Raw genomic sequence first — 22,081 nt, 5'->3', positions numbered from 1 at the left:
CCTAATATTCCTTCTGCATCTGATAGAATGTCCAGTTGGTCCAACACAATGATGGACATCTTAACCACAGAGCATATAGAAAGGAGACCATTACTTCAATGCTGCATCACACCACCACCCTCAACCAAAAACATCCGTTATTAGGTCACTAAGGAATGTTGCTGACAAAATAAGTGAAGTAACTAGCAGACCAAAAGAAATTCAACACTTGTTTGGTGATCTTCTAAGTAATTAATACACTATACAGTATATAACTGAAGCAAGGATTATGAAGAGTATGCAAACCTTTCATAAACCTCACGTGTGACCGTCAGCATTAGAAAAAGACTAGACAAAAAATAGTATAGGATTAAGATTCAGGACAGTGAGCAAAATAAAAGAAAAGCTGCCCTTTAATAAGGATAAATTCCACAAACTAGAACCAATGGAGTATGCAAAATAAATTGCAAGCGTGAGGACAGTTACACGAGATTATAGATTAGTTCATCTATGCTTTTCTCTAGAAGCCTTACTGGTCAAAAAACAGATTTTTTTTTTCTGTATTAATGTAAGTTTAAACAAAAGAAAGAATCATGTTAATATGAGGAAGGTCAAGTTTCATTTTATTTTTATGCTTGTTTCCATAATATTTATGAACAAAATAATCCTCAAGGTATCCAGTAATATAAACAAGATGCTACAAATATTACTTAAAAGCAATATGGAACACTAAAATGCAATGAAGTTGGCCCTTTATAGCCTAAGAATATTTATTCATATTGCTGATGCTGCTTATATGAGAGTGGAATTTATAAAAATCCCACAATTCCTATCCCAATGAAAGTGTCTTTCAGCTTCTTGCTTATAACAAGGAAAAAAAGAGAGGGGAGGGAGCCTGCCTTCTCAGCCATATAATATATAGTGAATTACATGGCAATACAGATATGCAAATACCTTTCAATATACATAACACAATATCCTGCCAAGTCATTCAGCTGACATTAGTAATGGAATTGGTGTTTTGTCATACTGCACATCGCTGTTAGCCATGGTTTTTAAACCACTTTTTATGCAATAAACCACAGCAGCTGGATTGGTAATAACACTAAGCTATAAACCATGGTTTACTTTGCACAAGCACCTTATCTATCACATGACAGTAATATGCAGAATTCAAGAAGCTGACTTATTATAAATTACTCACTGTACTTACTTATAGTAGATATCAAATCCTGAAACCTTTCCTTAGGAAAGAGTGGGTTTTCTAGTCCCCGAAAATACAACTTTAAGACCCCAGCCACAGAATTGATGTCACGCTCATTTTGATCATCAGCAAGGGGATCTTCACCTGAGATAAAAGATTTATTTCTAACATCAGATTCCAGTTCTAGGTTATGCAGAAAATACAATGCACCATAGTAACAAAAAGGTGCTACAAAGATTTGGAAATCAGCTTCCCTTATGGCAACCAAGAATAACTGTTGTTGTTGTTGTTGTCATCATAATCAGCGTTATCATCATAATCTTGCCAAACTATAATGCTATAATGTAGGATAATAATATGTACATACAAACCCATCACTCTATAGCCTTTCAGGAAAAACAACATTATAGAAAGCGTAGAAAAGGAGTAAGTAGAAGTAAGAAATGGAAATCTAACAAAATTCACACAAGCCCCATTTATTATACTTCTCTTCTCCAACCTTGCAAATCATCTTTGTTTCTTCTCCATCCAGATACCAATTCATACATTGTCTTTTGGTCTTTAAACATCTCACCTTTCCTTTTGAGAACTCATCAACTAAACCCAGCCATGATTTTCTCAGTCTTCCTCACTTTTCTTCATATATTTGCTATGCAATTCAACCTTCATTCATTCTTGTCATTTGACTAAATCACTTCAATGTACTTCTTTCATCCTGGTCACTCACTTTTGTATTGAATCCACATTCATTCAGTACCCATTCATTCTTGAGCTTATGTTTTCTCATTTTATTACGCACATAATAAGTACTCCATTCTAACTGCATTCAACATATCCATCTCTCACTTCTATTTAACAAAGTGATAAGAAGCATGCCCTTACAACCGTTTTCACTTGTAATAAACTTCATTGCCCCCAACAGACCCCTACCTTTCTACCAGCATTTGCATGTCTTAACATTTCTCCAAACATGTTTCCATCTTTAGTAAACTTTCTACTAAGGCACACATTTACTTTTCTTATGTTTCTACTTTGGTTTTGCTCTGTTAATCTTCAGATTCATACTCTTATAGGCTCATACAGGAAATCTAATATTCACTGCAAATTATTTGGGTTCTTAGCCAACAACATAGCATCATCTGCATACAAAAGTTCACAGACATTCACTTCTCCAAATATGATTTCTGCATGTAATTCTGTGTTTAATAAAGAATGTGCAAAAATTATAAAATTCTTTGGTTTCATGAAGCAGTATTGCAAAATCCTGCAATACATCCCAAATTGCCATGCTTAAAATAGACCCAGTGAAATCAATAGAATAAAATAGTCATGACTGATTCAAGTTCAAGACCCAAATACCATAGTTAATTTCAGGGTAAACTAAGAGTAGAACAGAACATGTTACATGTGTCTTCAGTCCAACACATGTATTTACATCTACACTGATGGAGAATATCATTACTGACACATGTACTGTCATTTCATTTGAGAATGATTTTAATACATACTTGAAATATATGAAATCATCTTTTTTCTTCTATATATGTGAGATTTGTGAAATCTTTAGTCCTCCTATATTATGGCTCTCATTATTTAAACACTCTGTCTGTGACAAAAAGAAGTTGGGAGTTCAAACATTCCCAGATGGCCACAGTTCCTTCACCCCAATATAAGTAGACTTCAGTGCAAAACAGATATTCATAAGCTAAAAAGCCTCAAAAGTGACGAGTCAAATATGCATCTATTTGCAATTATGGAGGAAAAAAAATCTATTTTGGAATGTTAAAAATACAACTTATTCTGTATGTTTCCTGGCACCACAGAAAACATACCCCAAGAAGGTGTAAGCTGAAAATTCATCTTTAAAAACCTGTCAATTTATCAGAAGGAAAGAAATGAACTGCTTTATGGATTAGGAGATTTTTGCCCATTCCTTCTTCTGTGTTCATTTGGTGGATTGCTTTTAATCAAAAAGCTATCCTATAAAATTAAATTGTTTTAATTGTATTCTAATTTAGTTTAATTAATTTGTTTGCATTAACATAAACTAATATTGCTGGTAAAAAGAGATAGCTTTGATATTTAATTCAATTTGGAAGGGGTAAAAAATGATCTTCAAAAATATGAATGGTGAAATTCCATAAAAGATGATGTGGAATCCTCCAGTCAATAAAATTTTAATACTACCACATCTTCTAGGGTAAAATATAGGCTTGTTATATTTGGTATTAATGATAAAGCAGTCCTAGGAATCTTAAGAGTTGGGTCTCATAGATAAACTCTGCTTTAGCTGCATCCACTGAGCTTATTCAGGGAGGAGCACCAAGGTGCTGGGATGGGAGAGTATATCTAGGGAAATACCAATGGAGATGAATATATGACTTAAGGGTAGTAGATCCTGAAATGAATTGACCTGAAATAGTGGGAAAGAATAGACCGGGAACAGATATTGAAATCTGCCTGGTGATTCACCGCCCAAATAAGAAGAACACCCATGCTCCTAACATGTCCAAAGATAAGAATGTGGTGGTTCTAAAACCACACTGAGATACAGAAAATGTGTGACATAACCCAAGGAAAAGGGGAGATTTTAAAAATTCCACCCCTAAAAGAAAATAAAGGGAGAAGAAACAGGAGCCCTAAGATTTTCTGAACTCAAGAAAACACCTTCCAGATAGCTGCAACAAACAATTCTGGTAAAGATTTTTGGGTGGTAGAAGAAAGGCAGATCAAAAAGATTGCTGATATCAGAGACTACTTCTGAAAAAGGTGGAGAAGGGACCATGATAACCATGATAACAATGGGATGGATGAAGGTCAAAGAAGTGGCTTATCTCTCGGATCACACATGGAGAAGGCAGAGACAAACTCAGGATCTGTATATATCCTAAGGGGCAAATGTAGAACAACACCAAGTCATGGCTGGTGTGGGTCTTCCGGGCTGTGTGGCCGTGGTCTTGAAGTCTTGTTTCCTAACGTTTCGCCAGCACCTGTGACCGGCATCTTCAGAGTGCAGGAGCACAGACAGGAGCAGTTCTCTCTGTGCCCAGGGTGAAGTGACCCTTCTGTGGGTATTTATAGAGATCTGGGGGGGGGGGTGCTCCTGTCTGTGCTCCTGCACTCTGAAGATGCCGGTCACAGGTGCTGGCGAAACGTTAGGAAACAAGACTTCAAGACCACGGCCACACAGCCCGGAAGACCCACACCAGCCATCGTATGCCGGCCGTGAAAGCCTTCGACAATACAACAGCAAGTCACTTTATAAGAATGACCAACCAATTACGTACCTCTCTCAAATGAGTTCTTGATATCATTGACTTCAACCTGAGATCCAGGAACTCTAAAAATACCCTGTTGTTGTAAACCTGAAGTGGAAAAAAAAGGTATATTTTCAAAAGCCTATTTAAGCATTTGGAACCAACTTCCCACTTTAAATTTCAATCAGTTTAGTTATCCTCTCATTTAGGTGTTCCAAACATATCTTTTATTTATAGGATACCAGTAACAGTAGGGGAAAAAAACTTTTACTTCACAAATAAGTTAATTGATCCAAATCTAATTATATATCACCTCTTACCATTTTTATATATATACTCTTCTTTCTCATGTATCTACTGTATAAATAAATAATTGAATTCTCTGTAATCCTATATATGCAATTTATTTTGGTATGTTCAAGCAGATAAGGTAAACCCAGATGGTAGGGAAAGCTTAGGCAGTCAAACCTGATTTAGAATTTTCTTGCCTTGCCAAACCAAGAACACAGAATGATCCCTGCTAATTCTTGCATGGAAAGAAACAGTTGACTATAACCCTGCCTGTTCTATCACAGCTTCAGCGCAGTACATGAGGTGAGGGAGAAGAGGATTTATTGTGACAGACAAGAAACTTAGGTAAGCTGAATATGGCCTAAAGCCTTCTAATGCCTAGCTCACACTAGAACAGATGAAAAATTTTCAGGCACCAGCAGTGGAGGAGAGGGAATATTCACTGGATCTCATTCAAAAGTGTCCAGGGAAATAATTTAGTCAATGAGTACAATTCCATATCCAAATATTTATCATTCAGAAAGTATTTTGTTTTGCTGTTAAAGCAAACATTTGTTAATTAAGTATAACAATGGTTGGGTCCCATATAATTAGTCAAATAAACTGACATATCATTTTGCATTTCAGCGGAGACACGTCCTTGTGCTAGAACTTTGAAAGAAAACATTGAAGCCAGTGCGGAGGGAAGCAATTCAACTTACCATATAAATTAATATAGCGAATGCAACTTTCAACCACAAGTGGAATTGCCTGTCCAGAATCCTTGGAAAAGAAATAGCATTTTTTAAAGAATGAATATATTGATTTGAGTATATTGATCTGATGAGCCCAGTGGTTTGATGAAGCACACTCAAGCAAAATTGCACAACCAGGTTGAAAAATGAGCTCTGTTAGTTTAGTCACTGAGTTAGCAAGAAATTAAAATATGTAAGCTTTCAAACAGTGCTTTGCACATCCTTTATACTGTCCACTGTAAGAAAGACAATTTGGCAGTGTTCCTGAGAAGCTGAATCTTGATTATCAGATTGATGCATCTGGACCATAGCTATGAGCCCGGCCAGACCTTGGCTAAGCTACACTAAAACTTATGCATCACACACTAAATCTTCTAACTTTCGCAAAGCCAGTTTTGAAGTGCTATGCTGAACCTTGCATATTGGCGCACGTGGATGCACGTGTTTGGAAACGTTATCCTTTCATGAAGGTTGGCTTTTGTACTCATTCTTCTTTCCCTTTCAAAGAAGGGGGTCCCTTGAAACACATCCCTTGAACTAAAGCAACCTCTTATTCTAAATGCACCCATATTGTTCTAGATAGGGGGCCTCCAGTCAGTACCTGATTTCTTGTTCGGGCATTCCTTCTTCCTCTGATAAGCAAATAAGCAGCAAAGTAGGGGAGAAAAGAAAAGGTTAAGCAAGAGTAGGAAGAGTTAGGGCAAGCATATTTTCCAGAGGCTATGAAAGCTCAAATGCAATGGCAGCTTAGAAGGAACTACAGTAGTTCAGGCTGCGTCCAACACCCACAGAACTGCTTGGTATGCCATTACTCTGCTTCAGCAACAGACTCTCAGACGCTTCTTGCCACACGCTCCTTTCCCCCACATTGAGTTCTTCCGGCAGTTCCATTGCCCAGATCATTTTATTCACATAGCCCTCCTGGTAAAAACAGGCATTCTTGTCTTTTGTGTTCAGGGACATGCCTCAGTTTGATGGCCACGGTTTCTTGCTTTGGAACTTTTTTTCCCAATGCTTTGTTCCTTGTGCGGCGCTGCCTTGGCTTCCTTTCATGTGCTTAGTGCAGTGTTGTCCAAACGTGGCCACTTTAAGATGAGTGGACTTCAACTCCCAGAATTCCCCAGCCAGCCATGCTGGCTGGGGAATTCTGGGAGTTGAAGTCCACTCATCTTAAAGTGGCCACGTTTGGACAACACTGGCTTAGTGTGTTACTTTCAGTTTTAACATTGATTTAATGTTGATTTCAATGTTAACAATGTGTAATGTTGTAGTGTTACCTTTTTACTGTATGGGCTGCAGGCCTGAGATTATTCCAATTTTTTGTAATAAAAGCTAGAGGTTGTCCAAATCTCTCCGAGTGCTCTTTGCAGCTCCAAGATGTGTTCCCAGCGTGGCACTTCTGTTGGAAGCAGACCAGGCCAGGCCCCCATGGCAAGCCTGAGTTGTGGCATTTAATCATCTGGTTTTTTGACCAGGAAACTAGCCTCCTTCACTTTGCTTGATTCTTTCTGTTCAACCTAGCGGCTTCTGGTTATAGGTTAAATGGATAAGATTGGGCTTCTTCCCAAATTGTTTAGCATTGCTGGGTTTTAGCAAAGCTAAGGAGACAATAAAGCAATGGATTCTGGATGCAGACCCATAGGGTCAATTATTGTGTTTTGAGAATCTGGGCTCCCATCAGGTTCCCTCTCACCTCTAATCTCTGGAGTCTTAGAAATTAAAAGCATTCCCACTGGCATGTTTTGATATATTGCCCACAACAGTGACACAAGAACATATTCAGAAAATACCAGTGCAAGACTGCATTTGCCTTTGCAGATTTAATTCAAGTACAATCTTTAACTCATGTCTTTCTATATTACTGTTATTGTTGTGATAGGCCTACCCTTATTGCCTCCCTACTACCTGAACTCCTGTAGGGCACTAATGACTGTTATGTATTTTGTAAGCAGATAGAAATGTTCTATATATATATTTAAAGACAAGGACAAATATATATATTAAAGACAAGGACAAAATATGTGTGTGTGTGTGTACAGTGTGTGTGTGTGTGTGTGTGTGTATTTATATATATTTATTTATATTTATATGTTAAGTTTTGTCCTTAAGCCTCTTGGGAGGCTAATGATTACTCAGTGCTGAATACAGTTGTTCAGTTGTCACAATTCTTATCTTTAAAAAAAAAAAGTTTTAATTTTATCGATTTTATTTATTTGCTTTTGAAGACCCAATGTGAACACTGTGTTATGTGACTATAACAAAATGTAATGAAATAGAACAGAGCTTAGCAATGATTATTATAAAAATGAACATTCTGTTTCAAAATTCGCCAGTAATAATTTTCCTGAGAAAACTCTTTATTGGAAGGAGGTTTTATATTAGTGGTATAACAATGTTTTCAGTGGGCCAAAAGGCATAGAATTGAAATCAGGGGATTCAAGGAAAAAGTGTAACTAGTTAAAACAGGAAAATAAAAATAGGATTGTGCCCTATGGCAAATGGGTGCAATTTTTGGAAATCAATTTGGCCTTTGAGTGAAGTGACAGTGAATGATTTTTTTTTTTTTTTAACAAAAAGGGGATAGTTATGACAAAGTAGTTGGCATTAAATTATTACATTACATGTGTTAATATTATCTTGATAATAAAAATACAATTCAATGGTAACTATAACTACAATATTGGAGGGGCTCTAGGATCCACATCCAAATAGCTTGTACATTATGGTCCTGTTGATGAGTACAAATCTGGCAATCTGGAAACTCTAGCTTATGAAGTCAAGAGGAGGCCTAAGTGACTATATAGAGGCCATGTCACGGCTGTCAGTTGCAATTTGCTGAATCAGCAACATAATAAACTGGAAACTTTGGATCAGGCACTTGAATTCCATTTCTTATTTTGAATTTTAAAATACAACTTGCCCATTATATGGACTTAAATATTGAAATCCACATGGTGATTCACAGCTGGTCTACCTATATGATAATGAAGAAGGCTATTATACTGTATTTTACTTTATTTCACTTTTACAGAAAAGATTTCGAAGAAGCTTATATAGAGCCCCCTTGCAGTCTTCCAGATTTAAAAAGTCACAGCTGTTTAGCAGAATTGCATTATGTACCTTCCTCCTAAGGCTGTGCACATCGTGGAAGAGATGTTTTGCTCTGACAAGCAAAGGCAAGAACCCATGTTGCTTCACGTTGGTCTACTTTCTCAGAGCCTCTAAGCCTTCTTGTGCAAAGCTCTTCCTGAGAGGAGCCTTATTCCATTCCATCCTCTCAGTCTTTCTCCTTTCTTCCACTTGAAGTGCTTCTCAGCTGAGCAGGAAACTGGGGCTTCCCACAGCGTGCCCTGAAGTACTCCAACAGCAGGACTGGGGGAGAAGGCTTTAGAGGACCTTTCTCTCATAGCACTGCCTTGAAGTGGTTCAGGGCAATCTGAATTACCTTGAGGCAAACCTCATCACCTCTTCACTTCAATGAAGAGAATCACTTTGCTTCCACAATGTGAATCTCTTTGTCAAAGTGAATCTAAGTCACTTTGCCTACTTCAAATTCTTTCCAGGATATTGATTAGACCTTGCAGTGGCAAGTTCAAAGAACAGAAATTAGCTTTTCAGAAATTTACATTGCATATTAGTCAAGCCAGGTTAAATCTTTAAAAAATCCTAGAACATTTACTCAAAACCATTGGGGCCATTCACAAAGCAATCTGCTCTTGAACTAGATTAATAATAATAATAATAATAATAATAATAATAATAATAATAATAATAATAATAGTAGTAGTAGTAGTAGTAGTAGTAGTAGTAGGTAAGCTTAAAATTGTTTCTCCTTGCAAGGATTTACACTGCTTTAAGGAATTCAAATCCTTCTATATTTTATACGTGTGCCTGGAGTGCATGGATGAAATGCTGGATAAAGTTGAACAGCAAGATGATCCCAGTCCCTCAATCCAATTAAAACTTCCATTTCTTTAGTGTCTATTAAACTATAGGCCTTTCCGGGCAATCCAGCAGCTTTTGTGCATATAAAGCCTTTAGGGCTTGGTATATAAAAGGAAAAATATACTTGTTGCATGAAGCACAACTATATTTGGCTAATGAAAATTAAAAATGAAATACTTTACCTATCATTCAGTTGGCATTCTCAAGCAGCTGACTAAAAATATTTATTATTTCCTATCTATATTATTAATTATTTTCTCTCCCTTGGCCATTTGGGAGGAGGTTGCTACAAAATGTTTTTTAAAAAAAGAGAGAGAGGCAAAAGGTTCAAGAGCGCTTACTGGTCCAATGCTATCAGTAGAAGCTGAACTGACTCTTGTGTCCCAAGCATCTTTTATCAGCTTTATACACCAGTAACAATCTTATCTGAAAGGCAACTATGCAATCACCATTAAACCATGCTCCAGAATGGGTAGTGGGTTCAGTTTGGATTACTGGAATGCACAGTATATAAGGTTACTTTTAGAAATTGCAGTTGGCACACAGAAAAATATAGGATTATTAAATGGGAATGGGGATTTTGACTACGTTACATTTGTTGTATACTACATTGATTCTCAGTCTATTTTTAGATCGATTTTGAAATTAGTTTATTTTTCCAAGCCTGAAACAGCATGTGGAGTCAACAGTATGCAAATAATGTCAATAAATAAATAAATAAATAAATAAATAAATAAATAAATAAATCTACACACTGATTTCCTTAGCTTGTACCTATCCAAATCTTATTATATTTTTCTAAACTTGCTAAATGAGGTAAAGCAGTAAAATTAGATGGCCTTTTCAACAAAGGTTCTTGTGGCACCACTTTCCCAGCACCAGATGAAGACTTACTTGTTGGTGTAGATCTTGAAAACAGTTTATATTTTATGATCAAATCCTCTTGCTTTATAGGCAAGTTTTAATTATGTTGTTATTTCTTAATCGGTTACTGTTTGTAGCTTAAATTTTATATTTGGTTTAGGAGTTGTCTAGAGAACCTACATATAGAGCAGATATGCAAATTTGGTAAATAAGGAATAAAATCCAGTAATTAATAAATACATCACTTTTTATTTTAACTTTGATTCACAGGAAATCTTTTTCTAAGAAAGGAAACCATGCTGCATTTAAATTTCAGGAAGTCCATATAAACCCCAAGCTTCAAAGAACCATGGTAGTTCAGCCTGTAGTAATAACAGATGATAGACTGCAAATCAGCATGCTACCCTCCCATATTGTTGCACAATAATCTCTGTTATTACCTCATCCCTTCCCTTTGCATAAACAGAAGTACAAAACTCCAAGAGTGAATTGTATCCCTTGCTAGTTCAAGTGTGGCACCAGCAGACTTTGTCACTGAGAGAGAGAGAGCATACCAACCATTTTCATGGTGTGATGTGCAGTGCATGGGAAAGGCCAGGTCCAAGGAAAGGAAACAGGTCAGTGGTTAGAACAGGAAAGTGCTACCATTACATCCACAGTGTTCACAGACTCTTACTGTTAAACAGCCAATACCTTAATGAATGTTTCCATATTGCCGTTAAAGAGTTTATGATTATAGACTGAGAGAGGCCTAGGTCTCCTCATTTTCTGTGGTTTAGGGGGAAGACAGGGGGGCCTGAGAAAATGGAACAAAAGAAATCATAAAACATCAGTATGAATACAATGGCAGGGAAAGAGCTCCAAGACTGCAAATAGAGACCCAAGGAAGCCTCCATGAACTTTTACCTTGACATCTTCTTCAAATGTATGTCATTTAAATACAGATGACATGAAGAGTTTAGAGCAAGGTCTCCCCTGAATCTTAAGGACACAGTACAAGCTTCCTACTTTGGAGGAAGAGGGTTGGGATATTGCTTTATTATTGCTATTAGGGAACTTCTTTTTAAAATGTAGTTCACTTTAAGCAGGACAAAACAATATTTAAAATAAGCCGGGAGGTAAAAGCAAATCTTCTCTCCTCTAAAAAGGTTCTAAGCCCTTAAACCACCATGATCCTAGCTTTTTAAATTTTTGCACAAACTCCATCTCATCTCAATCCACTATTATCCTTCACTACAAAGGGCAGACTTAGTGGATTCTGACAAACTAAAAAGGTTTCTTTCAACTGCCTCTCCAAATATAAAAAATCCATGCACGTAGAATCAAAATGATTCTTTTTCTACAATTTGAACTGACCAATATCTTCTATAATCTTGAATTCTCATACATTTGGTTAGAAAAAGAATTCTACATTTGAAGGGAGCTGGTCTCTAAAAGCCATTCTATTCTACCGTTATAGCTACCCAGAGTTGTTTTGTGTGAGATGGGCAGCTGTATAAACATGATGAATACAGTAAATAAATAAATAAACAAACAAACAGTTCCAAACTTCTTTGTTCATTAAACAGTTCATTAAACAATGAAGCTTTATTGTTTTTTTTTTAAGTATTAGTTCTGTTTCTTTTGTTGCATTGGGTGTCAGACCTTACAACCTATTGTTTTTCCTTTTTCTACATTATTGCAAACTGAGCTAAAAAGCAAGAGCCGCATTTATTTGGGAGTTCTAGAAGCCATTCACTTGTATCTCCTTCCTTGGCAGAAAGCAGGCAGAGATCTGAATGAGTCTACAGACTGAGCCAGAATGACCAGCTTTGATCAGTCCTTCAAGGCATTATGCATGTTAAAAGAAGAGGAAGTGTGACCAACAACAATAAAGAACATTATCTTAGTACCCTCAGACCTTGGAGTAGAAGTGAATTTCATACCTTAAAAAGTTGTTCATTTACATAACAAAAAAGAAACTAAGAAACTAAGCAAGGCTTTAAAGCTAACATATCCCTCTTTTCATATAGCATTTTTTTCATATAAAAGAGTACCCAAGAGCCCTAGAACATACCCAATTTCTATGGGAAGAAATCACACTACATTTAAATTTCAGGATGTCCAGATAAATCTCTCTTCTGATCCAATTTCTGGTTCAGAAATTACCATATCTCCCCCATGTTGGCTTTATAACATCTTTAAAGAACATAGTCCTCAAGGCTCCCAAGAAAATAGTGAGTGAATGCTGGCTTGGCTCTTTGTCCTATTTCTCAGTAGCGTATCTTCATGTAGCTGGTTGGCTCTGTGTTCATGTGTGTTCTGATGCCCTGTATTTTGCTTAGGGAGTAGGCAGGCTCCTTGGCTCAACATTTTCATTTTGTTGGTGTAAGCTAGTGCTTATGAGAAACAACTACATAAGAATTTAAAGGAACAGAGATTTCTGGTTTTTCTGTTTTATCCAAATTATTTAACTTGACCAATCACCAGCAGAGGCTACCTGGAATTGCTTGGCCTTTCTAGGCAATGAAGCTCCAGTTTATGCAAAATGAGCTAAATAAATTTGGATTCACTTACATTTCAGTCAAAATAACTGAATGACCAGGAGGGTCTCCTGTATGCCTAATATCTTTATTTTTTCTGCAGCCTGGAAATTAAATATCTTGCGTTCATTATAAACCCAAGAGTCTCTACTTTATGTAAGCAGGCTAAGCCTGACAGTTTCCTTGTAGCTTCTTCCACTATATATTTGGTAAATATTATCCCCTCCCTCTTTTCTATCTTTCAGTGAGAAAATTTAGAATTAGCATGCTTCTCCACATGCCAGGATAGGCATTCTAACCAAACTGCTTTTCTGTACATGAATGATTGCTTCCTTATGCCTACGCATTATGCATATCAAAGAAACTTGGAAATCTTCCCTTTATCTGAAAATGTAAATGATCATTTGAGCTAATGATTCTCCATTATTGGTGAATCTACATGAGAATGTGAGCTAATAAATCCCCAATTTAGGAGTAGCTATTACTAACACAGAGCCATCAGTGCATAAATCAGCTGTGGGTAGCGTACACTTCTACAAAACCCATTCAGTTCTTCCTTAACTGCTTTTTTATCACTACTGCCAAGTGCTTCTAAATTACCTTTCACTACTTAACTGAATCATGTATTGCTCTCTTCCCAATTTCTGAGAGCAGCTCAGTTTTGTCAATTTCCTAAATGTTACTTATTTTTTTCTGAATTCATTCCTTCCCCCCTTACTCTTCCTTCTTATTGGAATTCAATATTTATTCTCATTCCTAATGCCTGTTCTTCACCCTCTTTATTACAGACAAAAGAATGAGTCAGAAGCCATCATATATCAGGATCTGGAGATTAATCAAATATCTGAGGATTTAAATTTAGTCATCTATCCCTAAGCACATCCTAACCAGCAAAGACTCACAGTTTGGCTAAGGGAGATGGTCACTATTACAAGTAGCTGAACAAACTGATATATCCAAGAAGACCCTGCAGTCCATTCTGCTGACAGAGCCTTACTCATGATTTCAAAGCAAGTCAGCTAGAAATTGCCACTGCAGCAAATACAAGGGGCTTTTTGTTGTCCTTCTAATTAATCTATTTGAGTCCTGTAATGCAGCCACAAGTAAGCCACTCATGCAGGGAGAGAGCTGCCATTCATTTTTATCTTTTTTTCTGTTCACAGCTCATGTTTGGAAGATTTTTATAAATTTGAAGCAGATGGATTTTAAAAGTCCATCTTATAGAAACAGTACCAACCAATCCCCAGAATAAACTACAAAAACAAAGAGTTCCACTTACCTAGTTGTTCCACATTCAGCTCTTTCACCTGGGGGGGTGAGAGGGAAGAAACTGTATGTTAATTTCAACCTTACTATTTATTTACATGTATATGTGGCAGAAGTACTCTGTTTTGGGGGGAAAGAAATAAAACTGAGATTGATATATTGCTGTAGCCCCTGTTTTTCAAATTTGGCAACTTAAAGATGTGTGGACTTCAACTCCCAGAATTCACCAGCCAGCATAGGGAATTCTGGAAGTTGAAGTCCACACATCTTAAAGTTGCCAAGTTTGAAAAAAACTGCTGCAGCCCATAGGGTCTTGTCTTAAAGGCAACTGAAAAGACATCTTTCAATAAGCCATTTGCAGGATAGAAACCATGCCCAGATCAGACATTTGAAGGCCTTTTAAAAATCAAAGGTGTTTTAATTCTTGTATTTTCACTGCTTTGTTTTAAGATAGGTAGTTTAATTGTTAATGGTTTTATTCAATTCTTTTTTTTAATTCTTTGTATATACTATTCTGATCTCCTTCAGAAGGAAGTGTTATCATCATTATCATCCACGTATACTCCAAAGAGTTTGAAACTTAAGAGCCTTGTACATCTCGTTCCAACAGTTGTTGAGGCATTGTGTGTTACTGTTTCAAGATTTCTTTCAAGGGTCAACTTTCACGCTATGCTAACTATATGGCAAACTGTTCTGCCTTCTCTTTATTTTTAAAAAATAAGGTCTAAGAAACGGGAGAATTTTGTGAGGAATTGCAATGCATGGGCGTGAGACATTTACTCTTTAAATGTCACAGAGCCCTCCATGGCTACAAACTAAAGAAAAGTGTTGCTAGTGGAAACATTTTTCTGTTGCTTCTAACTGTGCAAAAGAGTCATTTTTCAGAAAGCTGGGACTGGGGACCAGGGACCTCCCCTCCCTGTGTACTGTAATTGCCTCCCCAATGCCTCCAGCAGAAATAAATTGGAAGACAAACCTGCATAATACTGCATATTTACTATAATATGTAATTTGGCCACTAAATAACATTTTCCTAAGAACAAATCAGGATGTTTCCCTCAGAATACAAGCCTATTTAGTTTAGTACAGTATCCTCTAATGGCACCATCAATTCTAGAAAGATTAACTGTAGATGCCAGAGACTGAATCTGGACTCTTTAAAAGTAGTCCTCAAGTTATGATGGTAATTGGGACCAGAATTTCCATCACTAAGTGATGCAGTCATAAAGTGCGATATCACATGACTGCATCACTTAGCGACGGGGATCCTGGCAGTCCCTGTTGCCACTGTTAACTAAATACCACTGGTTGCTAGGTGAGGACACACTCCGATCCAAATCATTCCTGGCTTGGTTCCTCCCAGACCCAAGCTTCATTAAGGTAGCGGACTGCCTCCTCTATTTCCTCTTCAATACCCCCACACACACTTATCTCCCCCCCCCCCAATCTCTGCCCTTTTGGCCATCCTGCACAGCAGCACTCCTCAGCAGTGATGCTGGGGCTAAAGTAGAGGCCCAGGGCCTTCAATAGTTGAAGCTGGTCACCACCATCCCCAGGCCTCTACTTCAGCCCCAGCACCACCACCAAGCGCCACCTCAAGCCCCACCCTGCAGCCAGCCACCCCAGCACCATAGTGCAAAGCCCCAGCCACCTCTGCTGCCCTGCGTTCCGCAGGCCCTGCCATGCCCAGCTGACCTTTGCTGTCTTCTCATCCTGCTGCTGACAAGGTGCGCTTAGCCTGGCATTATGCGAGGCAGCTGCTGGCCGCACCAGGCCTTCTTCCCAAAGCTGCGTGCATGCTTCTCCAAATTGCGTGCTGCCTTCTCACAATGTTTCAGAAAGCTTCTGAGGTCTTCCAAAACATCGCAAGAATGGCATCACTATTTGGAGAATGGTGCAAGCAGCCTCAGGAAGGAGGCATGGCGCGGCCAGCGGCTGCCTCACAAAGGGCCAGGCCAGGCGTGCCTCATCAGGAGGAGGAAGAAGAAGGTGAGGGTCAGCTGGGCATGGCAGGGCCTGCATAGCGTAGGGTGGTGGGGGATTTGCGCTGTGGCACTGGGGTGGATGGCCATAGTGCAGAGCTTGAGGTGGCACTCCTCGGCGGCAGGCCCTGGGCCTCTACTTCAGCTCCAGTGCTGCCGCCGCTAAGGAGTGCCACTGTGCAGGGCAGCCAAAAGGGCAGAAATGTGGGGGAGATAGGCTGGTAGGGGGAGTTGAAGCACCCCTTTAGTCTAAGTGTGGGTGGGCCACCAAGCACCTGGATTTTGAACATGTGACCGCAGGGTAGCTGCAACAACCATAACTTTGGGGACTGGGCATAAGTACCATTCATTCAGTCCTGCTGCAACTTCAAATGGTCGCTGAATGAATGGTTGTTAAGCAAGGACTACTTGTATTTGAATCACATATACTTTTCTGCTAAGCTATGGGTTTTCTCTCAACAGAAGTCTCTGCTGTGCTCCCTTTGAAGAAATCAACCATTTATTCTATTGATTCCCAACAAAAGCATTATTCAAAATAAACTTTTCAGATCACAACTGTCTGAAATGTGTTTATTGCATTCATATCCCTGCCTTTTTTCCAGAAGCTCAGCGTGGCATACACAGTATGCTAATACTATCCTCACACCACTGAGATAGGCTACAGTGAAAGAAAGTGAATTGGTTCAGAATCACCCAATGACCTTCATGGCAATTTGAAGCTTCTCTTCTAAGTCCTACTGCAGGTATGGGCAACTTTCACTGGGCTGGGAGCCACGACTTGCTTTCCAACTAGCCTCCAGATTCCAGCCTTCCAGTGGAACAATGGTAATACTTGTTTGGTGGGATTTTGTTTGCTCTGTTTTGTTATTTTGGAGAAACTTATGTGTGGGGATGGGAATTGTTCATCATCCCAAGCCTCCTGCTCCCATTCTGACCTTTAAAATTCCAACAAGCAGTCTGAAAATACAGCCAACTTGTCAAATTTTATTGACACAATTTTAAGCGATTTTCAGGTTTTGGGAGTGGGCTACATGGATTAAAAAGGGAGGCTGTTTGTCTCCAAGCGGGCTCTTGCTCTTTTTCCCACCCTTAATTTTTGGGGGAAAAGTGTGCCATTAAGTTTCAACCATTTTGACTGAAATATCACAATATGACCTTAATTTGTTAGGGACTACATATGGGTGCTAGAGGCACTATACACATTTCACAGGGTGCTACTTCTATCCAAGTCTTAATCACTATACTTAATCTTAGTACACTTGAGGGCGGAGCTGGCGTCGCGGCGATACGGCGGGCGATCCTGGGCTCCCAGGATTGCAGCCGATATCTCCTCCCCCGGATGGTCCCGATGGACCTAAGCCGTCCCGTAGAGATGGCGATCGCAAAGGGCGCGTCCCGCGGATCTCAGGGACGCCGCAAGTCCCAGATTGATCCCGGGAGAAGCTCTTGAAGCCGGCGGAGGAGAGGCAGCCAAAATGGCTGCGAAAGCCGGGACAGCTCCAAAGGAAGAAGGAAGAGAGGGGTGTCAACTGGGTGAGATGGACTTTTACTATTCAACTATTCTTAGAGAACACCTTAAGTAACTTAAAGAGATTTTTAAAAGTGAAGAAAAGTGGATTAAGCGGCGAGATTGAGCCTTATAAAAAAAGGGGGGGAAATTTTTTTCTTTTCAACTTTCCCTTTTTAGTGGAATTGGCAAGATGTTTTTCTCTTAAAAAAATATATTTTTAACTGGATTGGCTTTTTCTTTTTAATACTCAATAACTCTTTATCTTAAGCCTTTTTTTTGACTAAGATTTCTTTATTGTTATAAGAAATTTATACTTTTTGATTTTGAAATGGGGAAAGTGGAGTTAAGAGAAAGTAAATGAAAGAAAGTTGCACTGCCATCTAGAGGCTCGACATAGTGCTTTTTTTCTTCTATTGTGACGCATGCTCAAAGACCCTGTGCTTTCTAAAAAGATAGTGGGATGTGCATGTTTATACAAGTGCCATCCGTAACTATAAACAAGAAAGTGGAGTTGAAAGCGATTTTGAAAATATCAAGATGGAAAGTTTGAGCTAGTCACAAGAGCCCTGATTAGTGGCAGTAGCTCTTCTTTCTGCTAGAAGCTCTGCTTTGCTCTCCATTCCCCCCTCAGTTGGATTTTTTTTAAAGAGACTTAGTCTTTTCCCTCCTCTTCTTTTTTTTTTTTCTCCTCTTGCTTTTTTTTTTTCTTATTTTTGGCAAGAACAAAGATAAAGAATCCTTTGACTCAATGAAGGTTTATCAAGATAATAAACTATACAAGAAACACAATGCAGAAAAAGATCTTTAAACTATTGAGGATGACTATAAAAAACTGGAAGAAGAGCTGCAGAAATTCCCGCAAAAAAAAAAAAAGAAAAAAAAGATATTAAAGCTAAAATGGACTTAATTAAACATAAAACGGGATCAATGGAAAAGGAAGAAATAGTACAAGAAATCAGAAACATTAAACAGAATTATTGTGAGGCTTATAAACTGAGAATTAAAAGGGTTAATCAACTGATAAATGAAGAGGGACAGACTTGTTCTTGGCACTGAGGGTGAGAAAAAGATTATACAAGATTATAATGGAAAATCGTACTAAGAGAATGCACAAAAAGAAGAAGTAAAACAATATTGAAAGAAACTACTTCAGATGTTCAAAGAAAAAACGAGGGGAATACAACAATGATGGAACTGACAGAAGCTTCAAAAAGCAGAATGTTTGAAAGGACATTTATTATTGCTTTCTCTTATCCAATAATATAGAAAAAGGAATAAACAGCTAGATATTTTGGGATATTGAATGAAAAGGGTGAACTCAAAATTATGCAAGCGCTGGAATAAAGTATAAATCTGAGATATATAGTTAAAAATTGTATTTGATTGTAAATGTTTTAAGAGATTAGACTAAAATTTATACATGGTTGAATATAGTAACATATAGATTTTAAACTAGAGACATTTTTGTTGAAACATGTAGTGAAGAATCTGGTTAGAACTGTAACCCGGTTAGAACTGTAACTGATACTGTAACTGATACTGGTTAGAACTGTAACTTTTAAGAATTGGAAAAATTAAAAAGTACTTATGCAGGAGGAAGTTATTGAAAATTATGGAATGTGCAGAGATGAGTTAAATTGAGATTTGAAATTAGAGTAAGAAGATAAGTAATTTTATATGACACTGAGAAAATATAGTAATGTAATGGATTAGGAAATTTTATAATAGAAATTTGATATTAATTATTATATATATACACATATAATCGATAGATGAAAATGTATTACTAATCCTATTGAAAGTTAAAACTTCTTGTAATAAATGATTCTATAGATTAGCTATGAATGATTAATAATTGTTAATTGATAAGTATACAAGTATATTTTGAATAGATGATATGAGAATTTAAGATTATGAAAGGGGCACCAACGAGTTGGTAACTGGTTGACACACGGTATAAAATGGAAGATGCTTTTTTTATGCCTTTTTATGTTTTTGTTTGTTCATGTATGTTTTGTGTTTGTTGTAAAAATAAAAAAATATTAAAAAAAAAAATCTTAGTACACTTAATTACACTACATTTAGACCCACACATCACTACACTACATTTAATCACTATACCTTAATCACTACACTGCAATGGTCCTAGTCCCACATTATGTAAAAGAATGTGGGTCTGGCCTTAGGAAGGAAGCAATGAACCATTAAGAAAAGAGTCCTGGTAACGTGGAAAGTGTGAGAACGAAATTCAAAATAACCCTGACTTGATTTTGTTTGGAATAAGACTCTGACCGGTTTTCAAGATTCTAACAGAAGAGAATCTCTCTAGCTCAGGGTTGAACAGGGTTGAACTCTCTAGCTCAGAGAACACCAAGAACTCCACATTTCAAGATTCTGTTACTTGACCTTGCTTATCTTGAAAAGAGCTGACGTACTAAATATTACACAACACTGACTCTGGCTGTGTTATTTTCTGAATGCTGCCTCTTTTATTTATAAGCTTACAGTATATAAAATTTACACTTACACCGGAAGAACAAAGACATTTTTGATTAAGTGACAGCCCAGGTGAAATGACTTGGATTTGCTTTAATGAGAAATTTTGCCCTGCAGAGGCAACACAATTCTCCTTGTCAAGGCAAAATGGCAGTATGACTTGCCTTAACAAGGTGCTTTGTCACTTTATAACCTCAACCTGGCATTTCCAATAGATGGAATGAGTTCTGCATTTGTGCAACACATTGCAAAAGCTTCTACTGTACTGACTGTTGGAAATGCTGGGTCAAGGCTGCAAGATGTCATAAAGCAAAGCTATCACTGCTTTTAGAAGCAGGGGTCACATTGCTTTTCAGATTTGTTTTGATAGGGTCTTTCAGCTGAAAACCCCATCCAATCAAATTATCCAATCAAAGCTTTCCACAGCCTTATTAAATGATAATCAGAAAATGAAGCAGATTAACATGAATTCAGAGGGTAGACAGAAATCTTAAAAAAATTATCTTAAACAACTACAAAGAAGAGTTGTTACTGTAGTAGAAATACTTAATTTAGACATTTATTTATTAATTACTTAGACTGTTAAACTCAAAATATCCATGTAATATAATAAGTAAAATCAGCAGGGGGTATGGAAACAGGCACCATGCTAGAAAGCAGGAGACGGTGAGTTCTGGTCCCACCTTAGGCAGGAAAGCCAGCTGGTAACTTCAGGCCAGTCCCTCTCTCTCAGCCCAACTCACCTCACAGGGTTGTTGTTGGGGGGAAAATAGGAGGAAGAACAAGTATTAGCTATGTTTGCCACCTTGAGTTATTTATAAAAATATTATAAATAAGGCAGGATAATTAAAAAAAAAAAAGTAGCAAGCTTTCATGGCCATACAGAATGAATGCTAAAGGCTGGAACTAAAAATCAAATTTTACAGTAAGCCTAAAGAGAAATGGGCAGAAACCTGGATGTTTTATAGTAAAGGAATAAGGAACTCCAAGGAATGTAAATATGTGCATTTGGAAACACGTGAAACTGTTCATGATGAGGAAAGAAAGTCAAGAGAAACTAATTCAAGATCTTAATTAGCAGTCCACAGTCAGTTAAATATTGGACTACAGATGCAGATCTTGATTCACAATGATGTGAAAAGACAAGTGCCTGGAGTTTTAATTGACAATCATGCTCTTGAGAACTGTTGGATCACGTATTAACTAGCACTGTACTCCTAGCAGGTCATCAGAGTCTTGTCTGAACTATGGGGAAAACTCAGATAGGTAAAGATTCAACTAACTGGTAGTCCTGCCTCTCATTTGTTAAAGGCCTGAATTTAGAGACAGACTCTCTTGAATTGCCAGGCAACGTGCCATGACTGATTAATGAGTGCCACACCACTGCTGCTATGAAGCACAGGCTTAATCACATAAAGCTAGATATTCAAGAGGCAACCCTTGCTCTCTTAAGGCGGTACCTTTCTGGAAGATTAACCAACTTCAGTGGCAAAGTATGAAATTTCAAAGACAGAACAAAAGCATTAACAAGTTCCCATCATTGCTCATATCTGATTCTTTGAGATGAAGTTCAGCTTAAGGAAAAAATTCCAAGTAACAGCAATCAAGCTCTCATTATGTGCTGAGACTTAGAATTATATGAATATTGAGAGGCAAATATCTGCTAGATTAAAACTAGCAAAATTTAATTAGAATTGTATACCTATGTTAGAACAACTGCACGTTTAAAACTAGAACAAAGGCAGCAATTCTAAATTTGGGAAATACATTTTTTCTAACAGCAAAATATGGCCATAAATCACAAGAAGCTTTAGCATATTGGGCATTTCTAAAATGAGAAATAGTCCCTAGTTTTCAAGTATAAGTGATAAAAAAAATCTCATGGATTCCATTTTAGTATAAGCTCCAATTTTTATTTAGTACAAGACATAAATCTTGTCCTGTCCTGAAAACAACCATTTTCTCAGAAATATTTTGAAGAGACCTTCAGCTAATGTTAGAAGTATCTGTGTGCTTGAAGAAATGAGTAAT

General features: G+C 37.6%; 1 protein-coding gene across 1 annotated transcript in view; it reads right to left on the bottom strand.

Annotated features, from left to right (window-relative positions):
• SRGAP3 (SLIT-ROBO Rho GTPase activating protein 3) overlaps positions 1 to 22,081 on the bottom strand; it is a 208,621-nt gene that overhangs the window by 30,499 nt on the left and 156,041 nt on the right. The window contains exons 11-15 of the mRNA XM_088134308.1: positions 14,076 to 14,103; positions 10,968 to 11,070; positions 5,433 to 5,493; positions 4,471 to 4,548; positions 1,193 to 1,327 (exon numbers count right to left, since the gene is read on the bottom strand). Coding sequence (XP_087990434.1) covers positions 1,193 to 1,327; positions 4,471 to 4,548; positions 5,433 to 5,493; positions 10,968 to 11,070; positions 14,076 to 14,103 — 405 coding nt within the window. The remainder of the gene's footprint in view (positions 1 to 1,192; positions 1,328 to 4,470; positions 4,549 to 5,432; positions 5,494 to 10,967; positions 11,071 to 14,075; positions 14,104 to 22,081) is intronic.

Source organism: Python bivittatus, unplaced genomic scaffold (genome assembly GCF_059951505.1).
Source record: "Python bivittatus isolate LINGU-HERP-01145 unplaced genomic scaffold, Pbiv_v1 ctg000080_np1212, whole genome shotgun sequence".
Classification (NCBI taxonomy): domain Eukaryota; kingdom Metazoa; phylum Chordata; class Lepidosauria; order Squamata; family Pythonidae; genus Python; species Python bivittatus.
The sequence above is the reverse complement of the archived record's forward strand: the minus strand, read 5'-3'. Positions and strand labels throughout refer to the sequence as shown.